This window comes from Phyllobates terribilis, unplaced genomic scaffold (genome assembly GCF_046119375.1).
Source record: "Phyllobates terribilis strain yellow unplaced genomic scaffold, ASM4611937v1 Scaffold_2__4_contigs__length_985480577, whole genome shotgun sequence".
NCBI lineage: Eukaryota > Metazoa > Chordata > Amphibia > Anura > Dendrobatidae > Phyllobates > Phyllobates terribilis.
Window position 1 is genome coordinate 161,694,521 of NW_027362762.1, and position 13,645 is coordinate 161,708,165.

The following is a 13,645-nucleotide window of genomic DNA, read 5'->3' on the forward strand; positions in this document are numbered from 1 at the left end:
TGGGATGGCCATTCCAGAACATTGTAATTGTTCCTCTGCATGAATGCCTGAGTAGATTTGGAGCAGTGTTTTGGATCATTGTCTTGCTGAAAGATCCATCCACTGCGTAACTTCTACTTTATCACTGATTCTTGAATACTATTGCCAAGAATCTGCTGATACTGAGTGGAATCCATGCGTCCCTCAACTTTAACAAGATTCCCAGTGCCGGCATTGACCACACAGCCCCAAAGCATGATGGAACCTCCACCAAATTTTACTGTGGGTAGCAAGTGTTTTTCTTGGAATGCTGTGTTTTTTTGCCGCCATGCATAACGCCTTTTTGTATGACCAAACAACTCAATCTTGGTTTCATCAGTCCACAGGACCTTCTTCCAAAAAGAAATAGGCTTCTTCAATTGTGCTTTTGCATACCTCAGCCGACTCTGTTTGTGCGTACTTGCAGAAACGGCTTCTTTCGCATCACTCTCCCATACAGCTTCTCCTTGTGCAAAGTGCGTTGTATAGTTGACCGATGCACAGTGACACCATCTGCAGCAAGTTGATGCTGCAGCTCTCTGGAGGTGGTCTGAGGATTGTCCTTGACTGATCTCACCATTCTTCTTCTCTGCCTTTCTGATGTTTTTCTTGTCCTGACACTTCTGGCCTTAACAAGAACTGTCCCTATGTTCTTCCATTTCCTTACTATGTTCCTCACAGTGGAAACTGACAGGTTAAATCTCTGAGACAGCTTTTTGTATCCTTCCCCTGAACAACTATGTTGAATAATCTTTGTTTTCAGATCATTTGACAGTTGTTTTGAGGAGCCCATGATGCCACTCTTCAGAGGAGATTCAAACAGGAGAACAACTTGCAAGTGGCCACTTTAAGTAGCTTTTCTCATGATTGCATACACCTGGCTATAAAGTTCAAAGCTCAATGAGGTTACAAAACCAAAAAAAGTGCTTTAGTAAGTCAGTAAAAAGTAGGCAGGAGTATTTAAAACAAGAAAATGATAAGGGTGCCCATACTTATGCACCTGTCAAATTTTGTTTGAATGCAGATTGCACATTTTCTGTTAGTACAATAAACCTCATTTCAAGGCAGAAACATTACTGTATCCAACAGTTATTACATATATCAAACTGAAATAGCTGTTGCAAAAGCACCAATTTTTATAAAACATTAAGCTTAAGATTAATAGGGGTGCCCAAACTTTTTCATATGACTGTATCCTATTGTTACCTTTGTGAAACGTTCTCCTGGAACATTATATAACCCATACTGTACTGATTCCCTCTGCTATATATGTGTAACCTGTCAGGTAGGTGATCACTGACATTAACATGATCTAATGTGACATGGAAGCTGATTTTATTTATAATGCTTTTATTCATTACTATGTCTGTTTGTTTATAGGGTGGTACGGTCATAGGAAGTGCTAGATGTCAAGATTTTCGCGCTCGAGAAGGCCGACTTAAAGCAGCATGCAACCTGATTAAAAAAGGGATTACCAACCTTTGCGTCATTGGTGGAGATGGCAGCTTGACCGGTGCAGACACTTTCAGAGCAGAGTGGAGCGGACTGCTTGCTGATCTCGTCAAAGCAGGTAAACAGTTGTGTATGTTAAATCCTATCTGATTGAGATGGTCCACACAAGGGTTTTATTCCGCACAAGGGTTTTATTCCGCACAAGGGTTTTATTCCGCAGAATGGTTTTAGAAAATATTGAAGAAAATGTGTGGTTTTTTTGTGAACATTTTTCTACAATTATTTTTCCTCTTTAGGAAAAATTAGTTCTGATGAAGCCAACAAGTCTAGCTACCTGAATATTGTCGGGCTGGTGGGATCCATTGATAACGATTTCTGTGGAACAGATATGACGATCGGAACGGATTCTGCTCTACACAGGATTATGGAGATAGTAGACGCCATTACTACAACAGCACAAAGGTAAAGACTGAAGATGAGACATTAATCACTGAGATTGTCTTCAAATCAGTTGTAAGCACATTTAGGGTAAATCCACAGGGGATGGCTTTGTGGCAGTTTTTACCTGTAGATTTGTACAATATAAAATACACATCAGATTACTCTAACAGGCAGTTGGATAAGATATTTTATCACGATTTTTATTGTGGATTTTTACCGCAACCCTCTCATTGTAGCTAGTCTAAAATCCACTGCCAAACTTCTAACATGATCAGATTTTGCTGCTAATTTGTAGGAGATATATTTTGGGCTCACATGAATTGACCAATTTATGCGCTAAGTTCCTTCATTTTTTAAATTGTTTTCTAGAGCAGTAATGCAATTCCAATTCCATAGATTCAATGTTTACATACTATAGCGTTTCAGACTACAGTTTTAGTTTGTTAGTTATATAGATTGGCTCTGTTAGCTTGCTCCTGTTCACATTTGTCTTTCTGTTTAGAAGTGACGGTCAGTCTTTTGATATCCCAACAGATGATGTCGGAGTGAGAAGGATTTGGAATGTCAGTATCCGATCCTTTAGTTTTCAGGAGAGAGAAGCCTCTGCCAGATGTGTCTGACAGCAGCTTTAACCCCTCCGCTCACTGAAAACACGTGAACTCGAGTGTATGGGGGGAGTTGGGAGAGATAGCGGTCTGCCGGAAGAACGCTGCTATCAGTTATGTCTGTAGCTCTGCTCGCTCCATCCAGAACTTACAGGCTGCCATAAGCTATTTGCTTTCCCCGCTGCTGCCCAACTCTAATATTAAAATTACTTCCACTTATATTTGCGTTTTTTTATTATATTTGGGACATATTCAGAATTGTATTATGTACAATGACTACAGAACAGTTACCTAAAGGGGGATAACCATCTATAAATAGTATTCCTATATCTGGGATACCCCATAACAGTCTGGGGCTCCTGATGTAATACACAAATTGGACATTCTTGGTCATGTATTTCTGTAATCGATCCATTATCACCCAGGCTCTAAATATTTTTTTCTTATTAATGTTTTTTTGTATTCTAGCCACCAAAGGACCTTCGTCCTAGAAGTGATGGGCCGGCACTGCGGGTAAGTCCTAGACCAGAAGTTCAAACCCCCCAATTATGCAGGACCAGTTCCATCGTTTTTTAATGAGTAAATTAATATATAACTATAATTAGTCAGAATCTAGTTACATCATGATAGACCGATAGTAGGATCCCCATTACCTGATAGACCGATAGTAGGATCCCCATTACCCGATAGACCGAAAGTAGGATCCCCATTACCCGATAGACCGAAAGTAGGATCCCCATTACCTGATAGACCGATAGTAGGATCCCCATTACCTGATAGACCGATAGTAGGATCCCCATTACCTGATAGACCGATAGTAGGATCCCCATTACCTGATAGACCGATAGTAGGATCCCCATTACCTGGTAGACCGATAGTAGGATCCCCTTTACCTGGTAGACCGATAGTAGGATCCCCATTACCTGATAGACCGATAGTAGGATCCCCATTACCTGGTAGACCGATAGTAGGATCCCCATTACCTGATAGACCGATAGTAGGATCCCCATTACCTGATAGACCGATAGTAGGATCCCCATTACCTGATAGACCGATAGTAGGATCCCCATTACCTGCTTATGCACTAATAGGACATACAATAGTGGGTCACTAATTAAATAAGAATGTATTTTATGTTGAGTAACAATGTGCAGGGAATACTCCATTAAACCATCTCTTCCTCGTCATCTTCTAGGTACTTGGCTATGGTAACCGCACTTGCATGTGGAGCCGATTGGGTTTTTATCCCAGAATCCCCTCCTGAAGAAAATTGGGAAGAACATCTTTGCAGAAGACTAAGTGAGGTATGTGACCATTCTTCTTTATAGCATAATGATGATGTATAATCGTTTTCTTAAACTAATAAATGAAATTAAAAAATTGTGTATATAAAAAAAATCTCACCCCTTACAGTTTCCTATAAATTTTGGGTATTGAATGTATCGTAGCACCCTCTGGTGGACAATATGCTAATGACATTTTTTATTTTTAGACGAGAGGTCGTGGATCAAGGCTGAATATTATCATTGTTGCTGAAGGGGCAATTGACCGGGATGGCAATCCTATCACATCAGAGGATGTAAAAAAGGTGAGTAATAGCAATGTTCAAATGCAGTCAGTTTTATAGAAGCATCAGTAGTACAATTATATATAGGCTGCATCAGGTTTCCCCAACGTGCAGCTCTAGGGCCCCTTGTATGTGGCTACCATGCTGCTGGCAGCTCAAGATAAACTGGGCATAAATTGAATTGGTGGCAACATGGTCAAAATTGTAAAACGGGAAACATTAGGGTAAGACATTATTGTATAGGGTGAAAACTGTGATATTGTTGTATTGATGCATCTCTAATTTGCATTTTCATTTTAACAGCTAGTTGTGACGCGCCTCGGCTATGACACAAGAGTCACTATCCTTGGACACGTTCAGCGTGGTGGAACACCGTCAGCTTTTGATAGAATTTTGGTAAGAATTACTCTGGAGGCTGAAATAATTTGTCAACTGATTATATCTTTTATGTGAGTCCAAAAATTATCGATCGTCAGCACATTTCTCTGAGGATATGCTACCGACAGTAATGACGGGACGGAGGAATGATCATATGACAACCACTATCCCGTCCTATCTAGGGCTTTGCTAGATGAAAATCCAAAAGCTGCCCATGCACATTAGATGGCTATCTCTCTCCACTCCCCCATAAACAGGAACATCTGGCTCAGCCGATTATTCTTATTCTCTCTGACAGGGCAACTACTAGACTCCTCTAGTATCTGCTCCAAAGAAAAGGTCGGCTGTGGAAATTCAACAAGCCAGATCCTTCTCTCCTCTGATATATTCTGTTGGGGCGGAGTCAGGAGCCCCCATATACAACAGTTGGTCAGCCAAAATCGGCGGGTTCAGCTGAGTTTTGTTGAATGTGTATGAGGGCTATAAGCGAGGGCTGATCATCATCTTATATAGTCGTTCCATCATGTAAAAGAACCCCTGAGCTCACTAATAATTGTATTTCTTATCTAGGGAAGCAGAATGGGAGTGGAAGCTGTGATGGCCTTGTTGGAAGGAACACCGGACACACCAGCTTGTGTAGTCAGTTTGTCCGGGAATCAGGCAATCCGTCTGCCTTTAATGGAATGTGTTCAAGTGGTAAGACGCTGCCCCCATATAATTATCCTCCGGATATAAAAGTTTCCTGTGTGTAGTCTGATCAGTCATGTCTTACTCCACACACCATGTCTCATTCTCTTTGTTACCTACAGAGAAGAGAAAATGGAGCAAATGGAAAAAAAGAGCAACACATGACTGCAAGATCAGACTACACAGGGTTTGTTTGTAGTCTGTAACCTTGGTGACACTTAGATCTGCATGGGAACTGTAGACACTAACAGCTAGGATATATCAAGACTATTTTTAAAGTTGACTCTTCATTTTATAGATGTATTAGACCTTGAGATCCACATTCAGCTCTGAGAGAGGGTTGCGAGCCACATCCAGCTCTTGCCCCAGTCACAGTAATGAAACCCAGAGCCCCCTATTACCAGTATAACACCAAGGCAGTATGCCAAGCTCCAGGGTTTCCTATCTTACCCCATTCAGATCTGCTCTTCTGTGCCAGCTACACACAAGTCACCATCTAGAGATCTGCTCTTAATAGCTGTTTGCTAGACCGGGTGATAATGCACCAAGCTGGCAGACGGCCATGAGCCACACATCACGGGCCCGCGAGCCACATGTGGCTCTCGAGCTACAAGTTGGGGACCCCTGTATTGGAGCAATAAAATTGTTGTGAAAAAGACGACCATCTTTCAGAAATGTCTGAACCAATAATCATAAACCACATGTAGTCAAACTTGCAATTTCGCTTTGCTTAGGTTGTACTATTCTTTTGTGTTATTTTTATCAGACCAAGGATGTGACACAAGCTATGAATGACAAGAGATTTAGCGAAGCTCTTAAACTAAGAGGAAGGTGAGCATCTGTGAATCATTTCTATAATCACGGGTATTGCACATTGCAATCTGCCACCATTTATTAATTGCGGTATTTCTCTTTATATTAGCTGTCAGGCAAATGTTGCCATCTTATTTGGTATGCTGGAGGCTGTAGGAAAGAGTAACAGTCATTTAGAGACAATCTTTGACCTGGCAGAGACAACAAAAGAATCCAGCAGCACTTTGTAAGCGCTAAGATGTATGCAAATAGTGAATATATGACATTTTGACTGCATTACTGCTATATAGAATATACTTATAAAATGAAGCTATTTAGCACACAAATTGGCAAATTCATGTTTGACCCCCATCAGCCACAACAAGGCGAATCTTTCTTTGATGGGACCCTAAACCTAATATTTATCAAACATGCCTCTTAACAAGCCTACAAATTTAAAGGGCAGGTAGGATCCAGCACTAATTAAACCAGCCAAATATGGAGGCCGTCACCACCTCCACTAGTATACTACAAAAACTGACTAGGTATGCATTGTCATGACTGGTGGACTCACATGAATTTGCCATTTTATATGCTAAGTACCTTCATCTTCTAAGTATATCCAATATAGAAGTAAAAAGCCAACTTCTCTGGTTATGATATTAAGACTTATTCAAGTCGAAACGCGTCAACACCAGAACACTGTCCTGTTTGTGACCTGATTTTAATGAAAGTGTAATAAAGCTGCCAAGATTTTATCGGACATGCCGGCCTTATATTTTTTTTTATATTGAGTTTACTTGAATGCGCCCAGGGGCTTGCTGGACCTCCGAAACCTATGCGATGGTGGATACCTACAAAAGTGAGCTCATCTAGTTTTCTTATAAGTATATTTTATACAGCAGTAATGCAGTTTAAATTTCATCTATTCAGTGTTTGCATACATCTTAGCGCTTAAAGAGCGCTACCATAGTCTTTTGTTTGTATATTATGCAGCCATAGCAGCTTGCACCTGTTCACATTTGCTTTATTCTATTAGGTGGTGCTGGTGAAGTTTTTAAGTCATAAAAGTTTTAATTGGTGGAAGTCTGGGTGCCACTGATTACTAAAATAAAGGATATGAAGTGCTCAGATGAGCAATGCCGTCCATTGACACAGAAAACAGACTCCATAGAATTCATTTCCTTTGTTTTCGCAATCTGTGGTGGTCTCTGCCTATGAACTCCCACCAAGTAAAACTCCTCACATGTCAAAAGTTTTTGCAATTGTCATTTATACTAAAGACATTGCCGCTGAAGGTTACTGTGACTGTAAGGCTGAGTGCCCACGATGCGGATTTAATGCGTTTCTGCTGCGGTATTTCCGCCGCCGAAACGCATTAAAATCTCTTGTTAAGTGGTCTGCCATGTTTCCCAATGATAATCCACATGTGCTGTGCACATGCTGCGGAAATTATTGGATTATCATTGCGAAAAAATCCGCAGCACTACCAATATCGGCTCGATCTTGCACCCATAGACTTGCATTGTAACCGCAGCAAACCCGCATGTATATATCTATACATGCGGATTTGCAGCAGTTCAAAGCACGGATGGTACCCGGGTCGGGAGAGGAGGAGACTGCTACGCCTCTCATTCGACCCGGGTACCATCGTACCCACAAGTTAAAAAAGAATTATAAAGTAAAAAATAAAAAAAATGATTCATACTCATCTCTCCGGCAGCCCCTGGTCTCCTGCCGGCGACAATCCTCTCTCCTCAGCGGCCCACGGTGTACTGGCAGGACCTGCGGTGACGTCATTTATCAGATGATGGTTACGCTACCATCAGCTCATCAGTGACGTCAGCGGTCAGCTGATGGTAGCGGTCCTGACCATACACCATGGGCCGCCGAGGAGAGAGGATCGCCGCCGGGAGGAGACCGGGGGGCGCCGGAGAGGCGAGTATAAGGTTTTTTTTTTTTTCTTTTAACTTTTTAATCCTTTTTTTTTTGACTATGGATGCAGCATTTGAAAGCAGAACTCTCATCATAAGTTGGTCACACAATATAAATCTATGGCAGTTGCATGGATTTATATTGTGTGAGCAACTTATATTCAATCCCTTTTCCAAATGCATTTGAGTGATGCTCAAAACCGCTTGAAAAAACGCATGCATAAACGCATGTAAAAACGCTTTAAAAAAATCCACATGCGTTTTTTCTGCCAGGGAGAGGAAAAAACGCTCAGGAAATTTCTGCTTCAAGTCTGCATCGTGGGCACATAGCCTTAGATGCCAATACATCTTGAATGACCACTCAAATGGCCCTCTAGAGGTTAAATAAGGTTAAATAGGGCTGAAGGGTGCATGACCCCCACTTCATCTAAACTGTTCCTCAGTGTGGTCATACAGGGGGCTTGGACCCCCATGCTTATGATTGGTGGGCTGCATTGATCAGACAGTGATAAATGTACTTTATGCAGCAACGTTTAGGTATAGGCATGTAAATATTAGCTAGGGGCTACTGTACTCTTCATTGAACCCAATTACATTAACAGGATTGGCTGACACTCATGTACATGGGGACCTGACGGAAAATATTTGAGAAAGGGATCAATCTCATTCCACCATCCCCCTTAAGATAAACATGTACACGTCGTGCATGGAATAGTAGTGCTACTATGGCACATTGGTGTTAAAGGATGTATGACCTGGAGCTAATGTGGGGCAATGTTAATTAATAATGAAGTTTCACTGTAAGGCCACATTCACACCTTCAGTACTTGGTCAGTATTTTACTTCCGTATTTGTAAGCCAAAATCAGGAGTGGAACAATCAGAGGAAAAGTATAATAGAAACACGTCACCACTTCTGTATTTATCACCCACTCCTGGTTTTGACTTATGTAAAATACTGACCAAATACTGACCGTGGCCTTAGCTGTAGATTTTCTGCATGTGCAATGTGGATACTTCTGCCTCACCACATTATATTAACTTGTATTACAGGAGCTTTGAAAACAACTGGAATGTGTACCGGACCCTGGCTCACATAAGACCACCGTCTACAAAGGTCTGCACTCTTCTCAATGTGTTCTTGTAGTGTGGGTGATCTGTACAAGATGTAGAATTTTCTTCATTCTTATCAGCTTCAGATACCATCCCCATAGGGCAGATTCCAGGATTTAGCGGTTCTGACTGTGAAAGCACATTACAAGTTCTAGAAATTCTGTCTTAAAATATAAGAGATTACTAAGAAAATCCATCACTTTCCCCCATCACTTGTAGAGCGGCTATAACCTGGCTGTGCTGAATGTCGGAGCCCCAGCGGCTGGCATGAACGCTGCCGTCAGGTCCACTGTGAGGATCGGCATCATCCAAGGCCACAGGATGTTCGCTGTCCATGATGGATTTGAAGGCCTCGCTAAAGGACAGGTACGTCTTCTGTTCATGCTACATAAAGCCAATATTGTACATGTCTCATACCAGAAACATTGACTGAAAGCAGCTTCAGATACTGAACCATTTATTCCCCTTACAACTTTTGTGGGTAATCTAAAGCTTCCCCAGTATAATGTAACCAAGGTCAAATGTGCATTACATACGTAGGTTATTAACTCCTTCATGATCTTGCGATTTTTCATTTTTTGCGCTTTCTTTTTTTCCTCCCCTTCTTCCAAAAGCCATAACTTTTTTTATTTTTCCATCAGTATAACCATATGAGGGATTGTTTTTTCCAGGACAAGTTGTACTTTTGATTGACACCATTGATTTTACCATATAGTGTACTGGAAAACAGAAAAAAATTCCAAGTGCGGTGAAATGGAAAAGAAAGTGCAATTCCACAATAGTTTTTTGGGATTATAATTTACCATGTTCACTAAATGCTCAAACTGACCAGGTAATATAATTCTCCAGGTCAGTACGAGTACGCCGATACCAAACATGTTTAGTTTTTTTTTTTATTTAAGCGGTGAAAAAAAATTCTGAAATTTGTAAGAAAAAACATGTTTTAATTTTCTGAGACCCATAGTGTCTCCATTTTTTGGCTTTTTACTGGCATTTTTGATAGATCGGACATTTCTGAATGCAGCGATACCCAATATATGTTGGGTTTTTTTTTATTGGTTTATTTTCAATGGGGAAAAATGGGGGTGGTTTGAACTTTTGTAAGGTTTTTTTTCATATTTTTAAAAACTTTTTTTTCACACTTTTTACTGACTTCAATAGTTCCCTTTGGAGACTTGAAGCTGCGATCATCCGATCTCTTGTTCTATACATAGCCGTGCTGAACCACGGCTATGTATAGCAGGAATCACTATCTATGAACGTCGGTCATGGGCCGGCATTCACTGAAAATTCACAATGACAGGCACGGGGGTCTTCTGCAGACACGTGACCAGGGCGCTGATGGATTAGTGACGCGCTCCCAGCCAGCGCGTGGGATTTAACAAGGTATCAGCCGCTGGCAGAGGACTGCTCACCCGCGGCTGTTAAAAGCACTTGATGGCAAATTAAATCAGCCATCAAGGCAGGGCACGACATTTTACATAAATATATGTCAAAGCTCATGAAGGGGTTAATTGTAGGTAAGTTGTACATTATATAGGTCATCAATTATCATTTCAATGCGAAACGCACGTCGGGTGTGGTGGGTCCCTGGAAATATATTTTTAAGGTAACTTATCCTGCTTACATTCACCTATGACCAGTGTATGTTCTTATTTACCTGGGTATCTCTCTTATATGTTAGATGGTCTCATGCATGATTCTAGCATCAAACATTGGTAAAAGTGGCATACCTGATATTCTATATCTGCCATACTTCTCATTCTTTTACTTTACCCATTCATGTATGATGTATTATATTATGCCATCTTTTGAGAGATATATATTTGGGTTTTTCACATGGCTGGAGTCATAGATTATTACATGTACCATTGAATTGCTGGATACAACATTACATTTATATATAGGATTTTTATATCCTTTTTCCAGATGTACCCACCAGTAGCTTCATCTATGCTGTCTTATTTTAGATTTATTTTTACAACTTTTTATCTATGTATATTGAAATAGTTATTATATTTTATTTGGCCCCCATACACCTTAGACTAATATTGATGGGTTCGGCCGACGTCTAATGTGTATGGGGGGGCAAATGAACTGATTGTTAGGCGAGATGTCGGTCGGATATGTCTGATTTTGAGTGGCTGATCACTTTGTTCTCCCAGAGATAAGACGCTGGCAAAGATGTCTGGTGATGGCGCTCTCATAGAGAACACAGGAGCGCTCTGCCTTCTTGAGCTAATATCTTTCATTAGAATTTATAGTTTATTGTGATGTACACATGTGGGCACAATTGGTGGCACCCCTCGTTTAATGAAAGAAAAACCCACAATAGTCACAAAAATAACTTGAATCTGACAAAAGTAATAATAAATTAAAAATCTATGAAAATGAACAAATGAAAGTCAGACATTGCTTTTCTGCTTCCACAGAATTTAAAAAAAAATTTAAACTCATGAAATAGGCCTGGACAGAAATGATGGTACCCCTGAAAATAATGTGACAAAAGGGACATGTTAAATCAAGTTGTGTCCACTAATTAGCATCACAGCTGTTTACAATCTTGTAATCAGTCAGTGGGCCTGTATATAGGGCTACAGATACTCACTGTGCTGTTTGGTGACATGGTGTGTACCACACTCAACATGGACCAGAGGAAGCAAAGGAAAGAGTTGTCTCAGGAGATTAGAAAGAAAATTATAGACAAGCATGTTAAAGGTAAAGGTTATAAGACCATCTCCAAGCAGCATGATGTTCCTGTGACTACAGCTGCACATATTATTCAGAAATTTAAGATCCATGGGACTGTAGCCTACCTCCCTGGACGTGGCCACAGAAAATTGATGACAAATCAAAGAGACGGATAATACGAATGGTAACAAAAGAGCTCAGGATAACTTCTAAAGAGATTAAAGGTGAACTTCAAGCTCAAGGAACATCCGTGTCAGATCGCATCATCCGTCTTTGTTTGATCCAAAGTGGACTTCATGGGAGACGACCAAGGAGAACACCATTGTTGAAAGAAAAACATAAAAAAGCCAGACTGGAATTTGCCAAACTACATGTTGACAAGCCACAAAGCTTCTGGGAGAATGTCCTATGGACAGATGAGACAAAAATGGAAGTTTTTGGCAAGGCACATCAGCTCCATGTTCACAGATGGAAAAATGAAGCATATCAAGAAAAGAACACTCCCTACTGTGAAACATGGTGGAGGCTTTGTGATGTTCTGTGGCTGCTTTGCTTCATCTGGCACATGGTGTCTTGAATCTGTCCAGGGTACAATGAAATCTCAAGACTAGGGATTCTAGAGAGAAATGTGCTGCCCAGTGTCGGAAAGCTTGGTCACAGTCACAGGTCATGGGTCTTGCAACAGGATAATGACCCAAAACACACAGCTAAAAACACCCAAGAATGGCTAAGAGGAAAACATTGGACTATTCTGAAGTGGCCTTCTATGAGCCCTGACCTAAATCCTATTGAGCATCTTTGGAAAGAGGTGAAACACGCTGTCTGGAAAAGGCAACCTTCAAACACGAGACAACTGGAGCAGTTTGCTCATGAGGAGTGGGCCAAAATACCTGTCGAGAGGTGCAGAAGTCTCATTGACAGTTACAGGAATCGTTTGACTGCAAGTGATTGCCTCAAAAGGTTGTTCAACTAAATATTAAGTTAAGGGTACCATCATTTCTGTCCAGGCCTATTTCATGAGTTTCATTTTTTTAAAAATTCTGTGGAAGCAGAAAAGCAATGTCTGACTTTCATTTGTTCATTTTCATAGATTTTTAATTTATTACTTTTGTCAGATTCAAGTTATTTCTGTGACCATTGTGGGTTTTTCTTTCATTAAATGAGGGGTACCAACAATTTTGACCATGTGTGTAACAAGATACAAATTGTGATAACTTAGAGCCATATAGTCACCATAAATTTCCGGCCTCATAGTAGTCTGGCTGATTATCCCCATAGTCCAGTCTCATTATTAAATACAAAGTGCATGGGAATTTTGTTACTCCCAGCAGTGATGGTTCAAGTTATAGAAAAATATAAAAAAATATTAAACTAACCAGAAAAAAAATAAAAACTACATGTCTGTGAGGTGGCCAAGCACTAAAAAGAAGTTTGTATGTTCTCCCTGTGTTTGTTTGGGTTTCCTCTGGGTTCTCCAGTTTCCTCCCACACTCCAAAGACCTACTGATAGGAAATGAAGATTGTGAGCCCCATTGGGGACAGTGCTGATAATGTCTGTAACGCGCTGTGGAATATGTTGGTGCCATATAAGAAAAGCATAATAAATAAATAACTACTTTTATTTCTTTACATCACATAGGATGGCGATTGCCTGCAGCCTCCTCTAGGGGGGGAACTTTGCATGGAGAATTTCCAGCTGCCGGTTGCGTCTGTGTAAATGGACATGCTGTGCACTTCCCCTGTGGTGGCTGCAGACAGTCAGACTTTACTATGGGATCTGGACTCCACGTCTGACAAACAAGCCCTGTAAAGTTGTTTCATAGAAGTAGTATATTTCCTGATGAGCTCATTGGGGCCCTATGTTTTCTGTGAACACTTCCATTCAGTCCTCTTTTGATATTGTGAAATTCCATTTTTTTCCCCAGAAATAAACACCAGCTGGCCGTTATATTTGATTGTTATATTTTA

At 40.6% G+C, this 13,645-nt stretch overlaps 1 protein-coding gene across 5 annotated transcripts in view; it reads left to right on the top strand.

The window, feature by feature from the left end:
- The window catches only part of PFKM (phosphofructokinase, muscle), an 88,297-nt gene that overhangs the window by 64,255 nt on the left and 10,397 nt on the right, over window positions 1-13,645 (top strand). For all 5 annotated transcript variants that reach the window (XM_073663202.1, XM_073663201.1, XM_073663203.1 and 2 more), the window contains 10 exons: window positions 1,399-1,588; window positions 1,767-1,932; window positions 2,985-3,029; window positions 3,712-3,820; window positions 4,009-4,104; window positions 4,387-4,479; window positions 5,032-5,157; window positions 5,915-5,979; window positions 8,927-8,990; window positions 9,206-9,352. In XM_073663202.1, coding sequence (XP_073519303.1) covers window positions 1,399-1,588; window positions 1,767-1,932; window positions 2,985-3,029; window positions 3,712-3,820; window positions 4,009-4,104; window positions 4,387-4,479; window positions 5,032-5,157; window positions 5,915-5,979; window positions 8,927-8,990; window positions 9,206-9,352 — 1,101 coding nt within the window. The remainder of the gene's footprint in view (window positions 1-1,398; window positions 1,589-1,766; window positions 1,933-2,984; window positions 3,030-3,711; window positions 3,821-4,008; window positions 4,105-4,386; window positions 4,480-5,031; window positions 5,158-5,914; window positions 5,980-8,926; window positions 8,991-9,205; window positions 9,353-13,645) is intronic.